This window comes from Vombatus ursinus, unplaced genomic scaffold (assembly GCF_900497805.2).
Source record: "Vombatus ursinus unplaced genomic scaffold, bare-nosed wombat genome assembly UNPS02014833.1, whole genome shotgun sequence".
In the NCBI taxonomy this organism is placed as follows: domain Eukaryota; kingdom Metazoa; phylum Chordata; class Mammalia; order Diprotodontia; family Vombatidae; genus Vombatus; species Vombatus ursinus.
In genome coordinates this window covers 1,413,462-1,427,451 of record NW_020954611.1, presented here as the reverse complement: position 1 = coordinate 1,427,451, position 13,990 = coordinate 1,413,462, and the positions used below count along the sequence as shown (strand labels likewise).

The 13,990-nt window shown below is 36.5% G+C and overlaps 1 protein-coding gene across 2 annotated transcripts in view; it reads right to left on the bottom strand.

Moving 5' to 3' along the window:
- WDR11 (WD repeat domain 11) overlaps positions 1–13,990 on the bottom strand; it is an 86,632-nt gene that overhangs the window by 69,663 nt on the left and 2,979 nt on the right. For both annotated transcript variants that reach the window (XM_027839851.1, XM_027839852.1), the window contains exons 3-7: positions 12,927–13,080; positions 11,093–11,266; positions 6,180–6,366; positions 3,196–3,361; positions 806–920 (exon numbers count right to left, since the gene is read on the bottom strand). In XM_027839851.1, coding sequence (XP_027695652.1) covers positions 806–920; positions 3,196–3,361; positions 6,180–6,366; positions 11,093–11,266; positions 12,927–13,080 — 796 coding nt within the window. The remainder of the gene's footprint in view (positions 1–805; positions 921–3,195; positions 3,362–6,179; positions 6,367–11,092; positions 11,267–12,926; positions 13,081–13,990) is intronic.

Sequence of the window (13,990 nt, the reverse complement as noted above, 5' to 3'; positions counted from 1 at the left end):
ATGAATAACTTCAATCCCATGAATAGAACAGGACTATGACCAATTTAAAAAAAAAAAAAATCCACTTCATGAAACCTACAATTTTATAGTGACTCCATCACAGAAAGACTATTCAATTCCTAGGGAAGACAAAGATAATACCTACTTAGGATAGACAGCAAATTTAGGGTCTGAAATAACAACTTGAATCAAAATCTTTTGATAACATGTTTTTTAAAAGGTGTTCCCATGACACATGACTAAATAATAGTATGTAGTGATTAGTGAATCTCATTCTTCATTACTTCAAGAGTGTAACTCCTCTAAGCCTTAAATCAATGGTCTTCAAGAGTTGCTATGGGCTAAAAAGTTAACTGCCCTGCAACCAGCTTGGTGATGACACTATCATAAGCCTGGATCTGAATTTCTTTCAATCCTTTTCCAACTTAGTGGACCCAGGCTGGGCTTGGTATCCACTAGCACTCTCATTAGGACCTGGGGGCACCCTCACATCATCATGGGGCATCAGAAGAGGCTTTAATGGGAAAACAGATCTCATACATTTTTACAATCTTCATTCTAAATATAAGAACAACTTATTTAACAATTCAATTACTACACCAATACAGTACACAATTCTGCTAACAATAAATTCTATTCTGCAAAAGCAATTAATAATTATTTTGCCTTTGTCTTGTATGTACCTAAGTCATTCTCAAATGGAAATGTCTTAAAAGGGAAGTCCAACAGCAGAGTGTAAAGCAGGTAAAATCAGAGTAATGCTCAAATATACATATGCATATAATAATATGTTACATAATGTTACCTGACTCTTCATTTGAAGTCCCAAAAATAGCGTTATAAGATCTTCGAACTCTTAAAGTTATGCAACCATTTTCATGTAGGCAAAATAAGCCATCACGCTGAAAGCAGGGGATTACCTATGGGAGATTTAACATTTAATTCTCAAAATACAGTGGATTCACATAGCATTTCAGATACTGTGATGTTTACAATAAAAACAAGTAAATGACACAGTAGATAGACCTCTGCACCTAGAGTGAGAAAAACTTGAGTTCAAATCCCACCTCCAACATTTACAAGCTACATGACTCTAAGCAAGTCACTTAACCTCTGTCTTCTTCAACTCTAAAATAGGAATAACAGAAGCACCTAATTCCCAGAATTATTGTAAGGATAAAATGAGATAATATTTGTAAAGGACTTATCAAACCTTATAGCACTACATAAATGCTTTATTACTAGCTATTATTTATGCTAAATGGATCAACCAAGAAAGGAAAAAGTTCAAGTTTTTATATATTTAAAATTCATTTAAGCCACGTTTGTGTGTATGTGTATGTATATATTCATATTCTTCACCATGGGAAATTTCCAGTGTGATAATGCCCTCTATCATCAAAGACCCTAACTGAACTGTGCTTAGCAGATAAATCCTAGGAAATCGCTTGAGGCACACAGAGGTTAAATGATTTGTCCAGGGTCCAAGAGTTAATAAGTATCAAAGACTGCATCTGAACACAAAAGCTTCCTAAGTTCATGTGTTTAATTAATACCACTTAAATAACTCAGTGTTCCCAGAATATTCTTGGTCACCTCAAGGGCAACATAAACTCATTAAGAATTGTAGAGAACAGGAAAGACCAAAAAAACGTACTTGGTTATATTAAAGTTTAACAATCAAATTTGGCCAAAATAAAAATGACGGGACAGAGAAAGTGCAGGGTTTGGAGTTTAGAAGAACTTGGTTCATCACTTGCCTCTGACACTTACTAGATGTATGGCTCTGATCAATTCACTTAAACTTAATGTGCCTCACACAATTCCCCAGGAACTCTCTACTAAGTTATAGATAAGTGAGAGAAATTCCCCATATGATGAGATCACATTTTTCACATTTATGTATCACATTCACAGTACACAAAGTGGGTAGCCAATGGATGTTTGCTGAACTGAAAATTAAACAAAAAGACTTGGTGGCATTTCAGTCACAAAATACATATTTTTTTATCTTTTAAATGTTAATTTTAACATAAAGAAAAAGAAATAAATAATGTATAATGACTAAGCTCGGCCCTGGAAAAGTTAAGAAATCACAACTGTACCCTCTTTGCAAAGATAATGGACTATGGGTATGGAATACTGCATAATCTGTCAGACAACAAGCTAATGGTTTTTCTGAATTATGTCCTTTCTTTTTTTAAATCTTTTTTTTTTTACAAAGACTAATGGAATATAGGTTCCAATAGGTCTCCCTGACTCAAGTCTCTCCTCACTCCAAGCCTTACTAAATTCATGTACCAAAGTGATTTTTCTGAAGCACAGTAGGTCTGACCATGTCACCCCTCTACTCCATAAGCTCTCACTGATCCCTATTACCTCCAGGATATAATATAAAGGCCTCTGTTTGAGGACGAAAGTCTTTACAACCTGGCATCTTCCTGCCTCTCTAGTCTTCTTACAACTATCCTCCTCTTTCCTCACTCAACACTGTAACTACAATAGCTTACTTGCTGTTTCTCTTGCCTAACACTCCACCAACTTCTTTGTTTCTTTGCACTGACTGTGTCCCATGCCTGGCTGCTCTCTCACCTCTACCTATGAGTTTCCCTAGCTTTCTAAGACTCGGTAAAAATATTATCTTCTGCAAGAGGATGTATCCCAGTCCTTTTTTTTTTTTGGCTAGGCAATGGCGTTAAGTGACTTGCCCAGGGTCACACAGCTAGTAAGTGTCAAGTGTCTGAAGCCAGATTTGAACTCAGGTCCTCCTGAATCCAGGGTCAGTGCTCTATCCACTACACTTCCCCATATCCCAGTCCTTCTAAGATTACCTCCGATTACCTCTGATCTACACTGTACATATCTTATACATATCTATTTATTTATATGCTACGTCCCAATTAGAACATGAATCTCTCGAGGTCAGCAGGGCCTGTATTTACCTTTCTTTATAAAACCAGTGCTAGCATAGGGACTGACACACAGTGACTAATAATCTCTTTTTTGGGCTGACCAATTTACAAGACAGGCTGCTCAGAAGGGAAGGGAGGAGAACTCTATTCAGAAAATGTAAAAATACTGATTTTTAAATGATTAAAAATACTTATTTTAAAAAAGGTAAAAGATTAAAAGGTAAAAGATTAAAAATAGCAGTTTCATATATAGCTATGGAAAATTGCAAACTAGAATGGATACCTGTAGAAATGGTACTCCTGTTCTCTCTATTGCAATTACACCTACTGTCTGGTTTACTTCAAGGTCAAGGATTAGAATTTCTCGAGGATAAAGCAACAGCATATGATTCCTTTTGGAAGGTAGGTATGACAACTGAAGACAATCGTTGAGTGTTACAGATTCAGCACTGAAAAAAAAAACAACACATTCACACTGAACATATTACCAAAGACTTAGTCTAAACTGACTAAAAACTTAAATATTTAATTTCATGTTCTTGCCACATAAACCATGAGTTATAAATTATATTTTTACTTCATGAAAGGGCCAGCACGGGCCTGCATCCAATGCCACAAAAGTTACAGCATGCCAAAAAAGTCAAGCTAATCACTAACGTATTGCACTTTAAGACAGGGTGTAACTTCCTGTATTTCTAAAAAGAACTACTTTTTAACAAGTTTAAAAGTACCGTGATGTTGTAAGATAACAAATACAAGAAAAAGTAGATACTAATGACATTCACAAAATTCAGCTTTGTGCTATTTTATAGTTTGATAAATACCCAAGCTGCTATAACCAACACACACACACACACGCACACACACACACACACACACACACACACACACACACACACGCACAACATTTCCACATTTTACTATTAGAGATGCCATACTAGATGTATAAAATAGGGTGTCCTGAAATGGAAATTAGGCAAAGAGTCAACAGACTTGGTTTTCATTCTAGCCTTGGGTCCGCCACTAAGCAGCTATGTGATGTTGGGTAAATCACTTTACCTTTTGTCAGAGCTTCTTCAACTGTAAAAAAGAGGTTGTATGAAACCATGAGATTGTTTCCAAAAAATGTTTTTTTATTTCTGTCACAACAGTAATGACTATATGAAGACTATGAAATGTAGTTAAAGACTCTCTAAATCACAAGATGGCATCTTAATCACTGATAACAAAAAATTTCAAAAAATTTTCAACTATAATACTGTTAGATGAAATGCTCTTTGTAACATGAATGGATGTCACATCATAAAATATGATATTATTTGCTTTTTATAAAATCATTTAAGTAAATGTCTGCAAAATTCAATGTTAAGATCCATCATTTAATTTGAGTTACCTATTAAGATATTTCAAATTTATAATGTGAACTTAATTTGGCAACTTCCAGAACTGATAGGCTTTTATAGCTAGAAAGCTCATTATTTCTCATTCTACAAATAAGAAAAAGAAGGGCTAAAGGTAAAGGTTACCCAAAGTAACCCAGTTAAACAGTGAGTGGTAGGGCAGATAACACAACAAATAGTTCTGATTTCTAATCTAGAGGTTTTTCTACTTCACCATGTTACTTTATACTGTTCTGGAGATTCTGTGAAACCCATTACCATAGGAATACAAAACTACATGCCCTATTTTTTATGTAGCTGAGAAAGATTCAATGATGTAAATATCCTATCAAATAAGCCTTTGTTAAATGTATACTCATTGCCAGCCACTACACTGGCTGATGGGGACAGAGTCATAAATGAAACAGGCCCTACCTTCAAGGAACTCAAATGTGACAATATACACACAGAAATATGTATGTATGTATGTGTATATATACACACATGCATACACACACATAAAGATATTATATACAAAGGAATTAGGGGAGAAAAGTACTCAAAGCTGTGGGAACATAGGAAAAAATGTCAAGCAGAAAATGGTTTTTATGCTTGAGACAAATTATGTACAAAACCAGGGCTAAGAGACAGAGAGGAGAGACTGCAATCGTACAGTGGGAGCCAGAACATGAGAACGTGACCTAAGACTCCACAGGTAATGTAAGCTACCTTGAATGAATGTAAACAGCAAAAGAGGCTCTAACTATCCCATGGGAAAACTTGCAAGTGACCCAGGGCCATCTATGGCATTATGTCTTCTTTGGTCTGTTTCTATATAATATCTGACCTGTCCTAGGGAAGGGGCACAGGGATCCATTACTCTGTCCTGCCACTGCCCAGGACAGTTGGTCACATGAGTAAACTCTGTTAAAGTTCCCCAATTAACCAATAAACCCTAATAAATCTACACATATATCCCCACACTGGCAGGGACTGCCCTTCTTTCTTTGGTAAATGAATATTCTCTTGGAGGGTCTGCCACCCTACAATTGGCATAATCAGGGGAGAATAGATTTGCATCCTTACAATTGGCAGAGTTGGCAGAATCTGCATCTTTACAGCAATTCAGGCATGAAGGATGGTGGGTGAAAAAGCCCGTAGACAAGACAAGGAGTGCTACATATGAGAAATAGCAAGAAGGCTAGTTTAGATTGTGTGAAGAGGAATCATATATAATAAGGATGGAATAGCAAGTTGGAGCTAAGTTATGAAGGATTTCAAATACCAAAGGAGTTTGTATTTGTTCCAAGAAGTAACAGGGTACTGCCTTCCAAATGCGTGAATATGGGGCAGCTAGGTGGCAAAGTGGATAGAGCACCGGCCCTAAAATCAGGAGGACCTGAATTCAAATTCAGCCTCAGACCAAAAACTTGACACTTACTGGCTGTGTGACCCTGGACAAGTCACGTAACCGCAATTGCCTTAAAAAAAAATGCCAAATGCATGAATATTTATCTCTATGTAATGACCCTGAAATAGTCTTCAGAAATCTCATCCCATCTCTTGTAAATCATACCTAAAGTGTAAACAGCAGGTAAGAGGATGGGATCATGGAATAAACAGATTCCTCAAAGTTCACTACAATACATTTTAACATCTGATGTTTCATCTGCTTCATGAACGAGACATTTCAAACTCGAGTCATCACTAAAACATGTCCTGGATAAAAATACAAATAAACAAGAAAAACAGGTGGCTATTCCCTCATTGATCCAAAATTCAAAATAAAAAATGAGAATGGGAGAGGGAAAAAGGAAGAAAATCAATCCTCACTATTAAAAAGATAACTTCTGATTATATCTTGCTACTAAATAAACATAGAGCTTACCTAGGTTTCTCTTGAGTGATCAATATTTTCACTTTATTGAGAGCCTTCTTGGCACCCGTGGCTGCAGCTGCCTTGTTATGAGCTGGGCTGGAATGTGGACTGGAAATGTAAACTTTTTTCCCTGAGCTGGCAGGAGCTTTGGATGGAGAAAAGTCTGAGATGAAAACAATCCCCTCACTGGTGAGTACTGCATTAGGAAAAGGAAAGTAGTCATTAAGGTTAACCAGTTTTATCAGAGCTTTATTCCAATATAATGCTGAAAGGAAAGCAATGATAAGTTTAATAATACAATTCTATTGGTACATCATGTGTTAGAGCAAAAGTATCATCTAGCAATCAAAGGGAAGTGGGTGTTTTATTACAAAATTCACCAGAGGCCAACGTGATCAGCTCTAACAAATTTATTCTTCATATTTAAAAGATACTACAGAGTCACTGGCAGAATAAAGACTTCCCTGATTTCCCAATCCTCACCCTTAATCAGATGTGATTTTTTTTTCCTCCTCTGAACCATCTCATTTATAGACCTCTTAGAGCATTTCTCGCTTCCTAATTTGTACTGCTGCCTGTAATTCTCTATGGACTTGGCTCACCTCCCCAGATTATAAGCTTTGCGAAGGCAGGGCTCTCGTATACTCCTCAGAAGCCAGCAGAGCACAGAATAAGTACTAAGTAATGTTTTGCTGAATTTGAATGAGTACTAAACAAGTACGGTTTTTTGCAAATTAGTACAGCACACTGATTTTCATTATAATTTCCTTATTATATTTCCTAACTTGAAAATAAAGTGATATTTTAGAATGTAACCTTTATGCAAAAGGGATCTTACACTTTATATTTTTTACACAAAGACTAATAATTTGATATGGTGATAATAAATACCTAATTGTAACAATGAACTTAAGCCTAAATATATTCTATTTTTTTGCCATTTAAAAAAAATATTTATTTTTAGTTTTCAACATTCACTTCCACAAGATTTTGAGTTCCAAAATTTCTCCTCGTCTCTCCCCTCCCTCTGTCTCTCCCCTCCCCCCCACCCCAAGACAACATGCATTCTGATTACCCCTTACCCCAATCTGTCCTCCCTTCTATCACCACCCCCCATCTCTTATACCCTTCCCCTTCTATTTTCCTGTAGGGCAGGATACTTTGCCTGTATATCTTATTTCCCAGTTGCACGTAAAAACAATTTCTAACATTCGTTTTTAAAACTTTGAGTTCTAAATTCTCTCCCTTCCTCCCTCCCCACCCACCCTCAATGAGAAGGCAAGCAATTCGATATAGATTACACATGTGCAGTCATGCAAAACACTTCCATAATAGTCATGTTGTGAAAGATTAACTATAATTCCCTCCATCCTATCCCACCCCCCATTTATTCTGTTCTCTCTTTTGACCCTGTCCTTCCTCAAGTGTTTGCTTCTGATTACCCCATCCCCTAATCTGCCTTCCCTTCCATCACCCTCCCTCTCTTATCCCCTTCCCTGCTATTTTCCTGTAGGGTAAGATAGATTTCCATACCCAACTGAGTGTGTATGTTATTCCCTCCTTAAGCCAAATCCATGAGAGTAAGATTCACTCATTCCCTCTCATCTCCCACCTGCTTCCCCTCCACTATAAAAGCTTTTTCTTGCCTCTTTTATGTGAGATAATTTACCCCATTCTACCTCTCCCTTTCTCCTTCTCCCAGCATAATCCTCTCTCAGCCCTTAATTTTACTTTTGAGATATCATCCCTTTATATTCAACTCACCCTATGCCTTCTATGTGTGAATATACATTTATTTGTATGTATGTATGTATGTTTGTATGTATGTATTTTCCTCCCAACTACCCTAATACTGAGAAAGGACTCATGGGTTACAAATATCATCTTTCCATGTAGGAAAGTAAACAGTTCAACTTTACTAAGTCCCTTATGATTTCTTTTTCCTGTTTACCTTTCCATGGTTCTCTTGAGTCTTGTATTTGATCGTCAAATTTTCTATTCAGCTCTGGTCTTTTTAGCAAGAATGCTTGAAAGTCCCCTATTTCACTGAATGTCAATTTTTTTCCCCTAAAGGATTATACTCAGTTTTGCTGGGTAGGTGATTCTTGGTTTTAATCCTAGCTCCTTTGACCTCTGAAATGTCATATTATAAGCCCTCCAATCCCTTAATGTAAAAGCTACTAAATCTTGTGTTATCCTGATTGTGTTTCCACAATACTTGAATTGTTTCTTTCTGACTACTTGCAATATTTTCTCCTTGACCTGGGAACTCTGGAATTTGGCTAGAATATTCCTAGGAGTTTTCCTTTGGGGATTTCTTTCAGGAGGTCATCAGTGGATTCTTTCAATTTCTATTTTACTTTCTTGTTCTAGAATATTAGGGCAGTTTTCCTTGATAATTTCTTGAAAGCATCATATTTCTAGGCCCTTTTTTTGATCATGGCTTTCAGGTAGTCTAATGACTTTTAAATTCTCTCTCCTGGATCTATTTTCTAGGTCAGTTGTTTTTCCAATGAGATATATCACACTGTCTTCTAGTTTTTCATTCTTCTGGATTTATTTTATAATTTCTTGATTTTTCATAGAGTCATTAACTTCCATTTGCTCCATTCTAATTCTTAAGGAATTACTTTCTTGAGTGAGCTTTTGGACCTCCTTTTCTACTTGGCTAATTCTGCTTTTGAAGGCATTCTTTTCCTCATTGGCTTTTTGGACCTCTTTTGCCATTTGGGTTAGGCTATTTTTTAAGGTGTTATTTTCTTCAGTATTTTTTTGGGTCTCCTTTAGCAAGCTGTTGACTCGTTTCTCATGATTTTCTTGCATCACTCTCATTTCTCTTCCCAGTCTTTCCTCTACTTCTCTTTCTTGCTTCTCAAAATCCCTTTTGAGCTCTTCCAAGGCCTGGGACTGATTCATATTTTTCTTGGAGGCTTTGGATGTAGGAGCTTTGACTTTGTTGTCTTCTTCTGGTTGTATGTTTTGATCTTCTTTGTCACCAAAGTAAGATTCTATGGTCTTTTTTGCTGTTTGCTCATGATCCCAGACAATTATTATTATTAACACTTTGTTAAGGTAGGGGTCTGCTTCCAGTGTGAAGAATGTACTGTCAGGGGTTTTGTGCAGCTATTTTCAGAGACACTTCTAGTGAACTGTAAATTTTCAGTTCTTCCAAGGTGGTATGGTCAAAGGAGGGGTGTTTACTCCTTTTCTGGCCTGTGCACTGATCTATGAGTGACTACAAGCACTCTTTTCTGTCTTGGAACTATAAGGAGGATTCTCTCTCCACATCTCCACACACTCCACCACACCAGCACTCCTCCTCATCCCAGGACCGCCACCCAGGACTGTGACCCAGATCCAAGCATGGGCAAAGCAAGAGAATCCTGTCTCAGTGCCAGCAAAGAGACCCCTGTAATCCCCCTCTGGTCAGTCGCTCAATCCCCCCACTGTCTGTGGGCTGAGAGCTCCAGAAGCAGCTACTGCTGCTGTGGCTGCTGCCCAAGGGCTGCGCTAGGGCCAAGGCTGTACGTGCTCCTCTCTCACCCAGGTCTGACAGACCTTTCCCACTGTCCTTCTAAGTTGTCTTTGTTGTTTACAGGTTGAGTAGTCGGGAAACCATCACAGCTGCCCATTTTTCAGTCCCGTGAGGCCTGCTCCAGGTTTTCTGGGGCTCCATCTTTTCCTGTGCTCTTCTGAACATGCTAAACTTCGCTCCTCTCCCAGCTCAGCACAACAGACCTTTCCTATCAACCATCCAGGTTGCCTTGGGCTAGAAATTTGTTTCCCTCTGTCTTCTTGTGGGTTATGATGCTCAAGAATTTGTTCAGAATCATTTTTACGGTATTTGGAAGGGTTTGGGGGAGAGCTGCTCTGCCATCTTAGCTATGCCCCCATTCTTTGTATTCTAAAGCAACATTTTTGTCCCTTAGTCTCTATATTTTTTTTAAGGGGGAGGGGGACAAATTAAAAAATAAATAAATACAGTACAATACTGCCTTAATGCTACTTCAGAAAAGATAATAATGGGATAATTATTGCATTTGGTAGTCAAAATTTTCAGGTTTAAAAAAACAAACTACAAAAAAAAGTTCCCTAGCCAGCACTTAAGCAGGAAATTAAGTAAAATTTCTAAAGGACAATAACTGTAACAGAGTCTATGTGAAAAGCACTGCTCAAAACCTGAAAAATGTAAGTCAACCCATATAATGATTCAAGTTACTACAGATCCCAAGATAAAAACCAGATTCATAGTTTATAACGTTACATTCCGAGTCTTCTAAATCCAGAGGGAATAGTCTACATGGCTACATTTTCAGCAAAACTTAGTCATAAGCATCTTAGATAAATACTTAAAGTAATGAGCATAATTAAAGTATAGGGGGAAATTATTTGGGTTTATACTCTTTCTTACATGGAATTATTTACACCAACTCAAAGCCAGGGGTATAAATAGGTAGGATAAAAGTCACAAGAATTCAATTTAAATACAGCTACTAAGACCAAACGAAATCACTGACTCAGCTCTTCCTAAGCCATGAAAAAACTTAATTAAGTCTGAATTGGAAATACTGGCATAAATGGTATCTTAAGTTGATAATTACAATCTTCTTTCTTTGGGTACTTCATTCCTAACACAAATCTTCAACACAGTGCCAATGGAGCCCAATATTTTTTATCAGCAACTATTAAAATACTGCATGTCAGCACAAGGTTGTAATTCAACCATCAAAAACCAGGAGTTCTAAGGAAAAAGCTTAAAACTAAAAAGCATAGTTGCCCACTTTAAGACTCTTTTAAAGTATGGTCATAGATTTTTTCCCCAATCTGTTTCTGTCATTTTAATAGTAATATTAGAATTTCTAGTTCAATATTTTATAAAGATATTTTTTCTTAATCCTTTGATACAAATAAATATAACTCACAAGTTAAATGTGAAGGATCAAAGGGGTCGAAGGAAAAAGAAAGTATGTTTTCTGCATAACTCTTCTTCCAAAGTTTGGTGCCAGTGTCTGCATTCCACAACACAATGTAGTTAGGTGGATGAATAGCAAGTAGCAAATCTCGGGAAGCATCCTGATTCCATAACCACTGCATGTCTGTAGACATCATATAAAAGGAGAAAAATGTCAGAATAAATAACATTTAAATTATTTTGAGAAGCATGGAAGCACAGGGGACAGAGAACTGGCCTTGAAGAGAAAGAGATCCAGGTTCAAGTCCTGCCTTTGGCCAATAGTGGCTGTGTGATCTGGAACAAATCACTGACATCTTGGTTCTCAAAGCAACACTCAAAGACTGACTATGTTTGATTTGAATTGGTGGAAGGAGTTTTCTAAATCAATGAAATAATAAGTCCAGGCCTAAAAAAAGGATCATTTTTCTAATCTGTCCATAAGATCTGTTTTTATGTAAAATCTTTACAATCTTTGCTAAAAATAGATGTAGTTTAAATACAAACATGTAAAGTTAACTTGTAATAAATAGAAATTCATGCTAAGGAAGACTTAAAGTCATCCAAATTTAACATGTCAAGACTTCCATAAGTTGATGTCAATACACTCCTGATACAGTATAGCCTTCTAATGTTTTTTCCTATAACACTTTTGAGGACAGTGCTCTATTTTCATGCATGCTCACTTCAACAAACTAGATAAAGGCATAAGCACAGGAAAACCACAGACTCAAAAATTATGAACTGAATAAATGCTATTCTTCTCCTACATTAGGTAATCTGAAGACAACACAGTTGACCCTTGCCTATCCCTAAAGGAAGAATAGTGGATGATTCAAATCAGCAGATAATTCCAACTCATTTACAATAGACTTCAGAATAGAATGCTATAACACTAACACTGCAAGGGTTATTAAACCTTACAAAATGTAGTGACAGCACTGGAAGAGTCCCTAGAGCTCATCTTATCCAATCATCCTCATTTGATTGATGGGGAAAGTGAGGATCAGAGAGAAGATATATCACAGGATATTCTTCCTAACAGCTTTACTGTTCTCAGAATCTTTGTATCAAACACTTCTGGTAAGGGTTTGATTATCTGAGATATATAGACAACTAATAGAAATATATGACAAAAAGCTGTTTCCCAGTAAATAAGCAAAAGACAGTATAAAAAAAAGAAAGGAAACTATCAGCAACCATATAAAAAATTCACTAATAATAAGTACACACAAATCCAAACAACCCTGAGGTTTCACTTGACATCCAGCATGTCAGTCATGCTGACAAAATATTGAAATCGTCAATGTTGGGAGTATTTGTGAAAAGATAGGAAAATTAATGCATTTTTTGTTGAGTTATGAAATTCTGGAAAGCAATTTGGAATTATGCAAAGAAACTGACTAAAATGCCCATCCCTTTGACTCACGGGCATCCCTCGTCACCGGCAAAAAGAAAGGCTCCACACACAATAAAATATTTATTGCAGTACATTAGGTGATAGCAAAGAATTAAAAACCAAATAAATACCTACTGATTAGGGGACTGGTTAAATAAACTGTGGTACATTCAGGTAATGGAATATTACTGTGTTCTAAGAAACTATGAACACAATACAGAGAAGCATGGGTACACTTGTAAGAACTAATGTAAAGGGAAGTTAAGTAGAGTCAGGAAAACAATACACACGACTACAACAATGTACATGAAAAGAAAAGCCACAATAAAACAATTCACATTGTATGATGAAAAAATATATCATGACAGAAATTTACATGCAACAAGCACAAACTTTTCTTACCTACCCTGAATAGGTTTGTTGTGTTCTTGTATTTCACATCGAGCTACTCCAGTTGCCACATCCCAAACAATGATCTTCCCATTGATATCAGCAGAAGCTAAGCGTAAAGAATATGGGGAGCCAATATTATGGTGGTAATTTTCTTTGGCCCATTTAACCTAGTGTCAAAAACAAATCAAATCATCATCACACTTGTATATTGAATTAAACACAATATTCCCTGAAAAATCCACCACACCATATTAGAAAACAAATTTAGACTGTAAAACATTTATTAAAAATGAACGCAAAGAGTCTATCTTTAAAGAAATATGCTTTTATTATTGATAACATTTTATTCTTTTACTCAAAAGTTAAAATCCTTAAAAGAAATAGTGAAATGTACACAGCAATAAATCAAGTTGAAGTTTACCCAAATTCAACATTAAAAAATATTGCTTAAATTAGGACTTCTGAATCAGACTATAACAATATCTAAATTAACTGAAAGAAATTTGAGTTAACCAGAATTTCTTTATGAATTCCTTTTAGGAAAAAAAAATAAAAAGAAAAACTACCAGCAAGGCACAAAAAACACAAAAATAGCAATTTTCTGTTCCCTAAGACCTTGTGCCGCCAAGGATGTTTTATTAACCATATGCATTAAATATTTTAGGGGGGAAAATCCAGGTTCCGGCCAAGCTTGTCTACTTGCTTGTTCCTCCACATGACATTTTGTCTCCCACTTCTATCCCTTTTCATAGGCAGTTGGTCCCCCATGCCTAGAATACTCTCTGTCCTCATTTCTATGTCATGGAATTGCTAGTTCTCTTCAAAGTTCAACTTAATTATCACTCTTATTCAACTTTAATTATCACCCTCTTCAGGTGACCTTTCTTGATTTCCCCAGTTAATGCCACCCATCTCAAATTACTTTGCATTTATTTAGTCTATAACCTGCATTTATCTATGAACATGCTGTATGCTCTGAACCTAGCAGAACCTTGCTCCTTGAGGGCAAAGACTGTCTCACTTTTGTATTTGTTTCCCCAAAGCCTCCTACAGGGCCTAACACATGGCAGATACTTA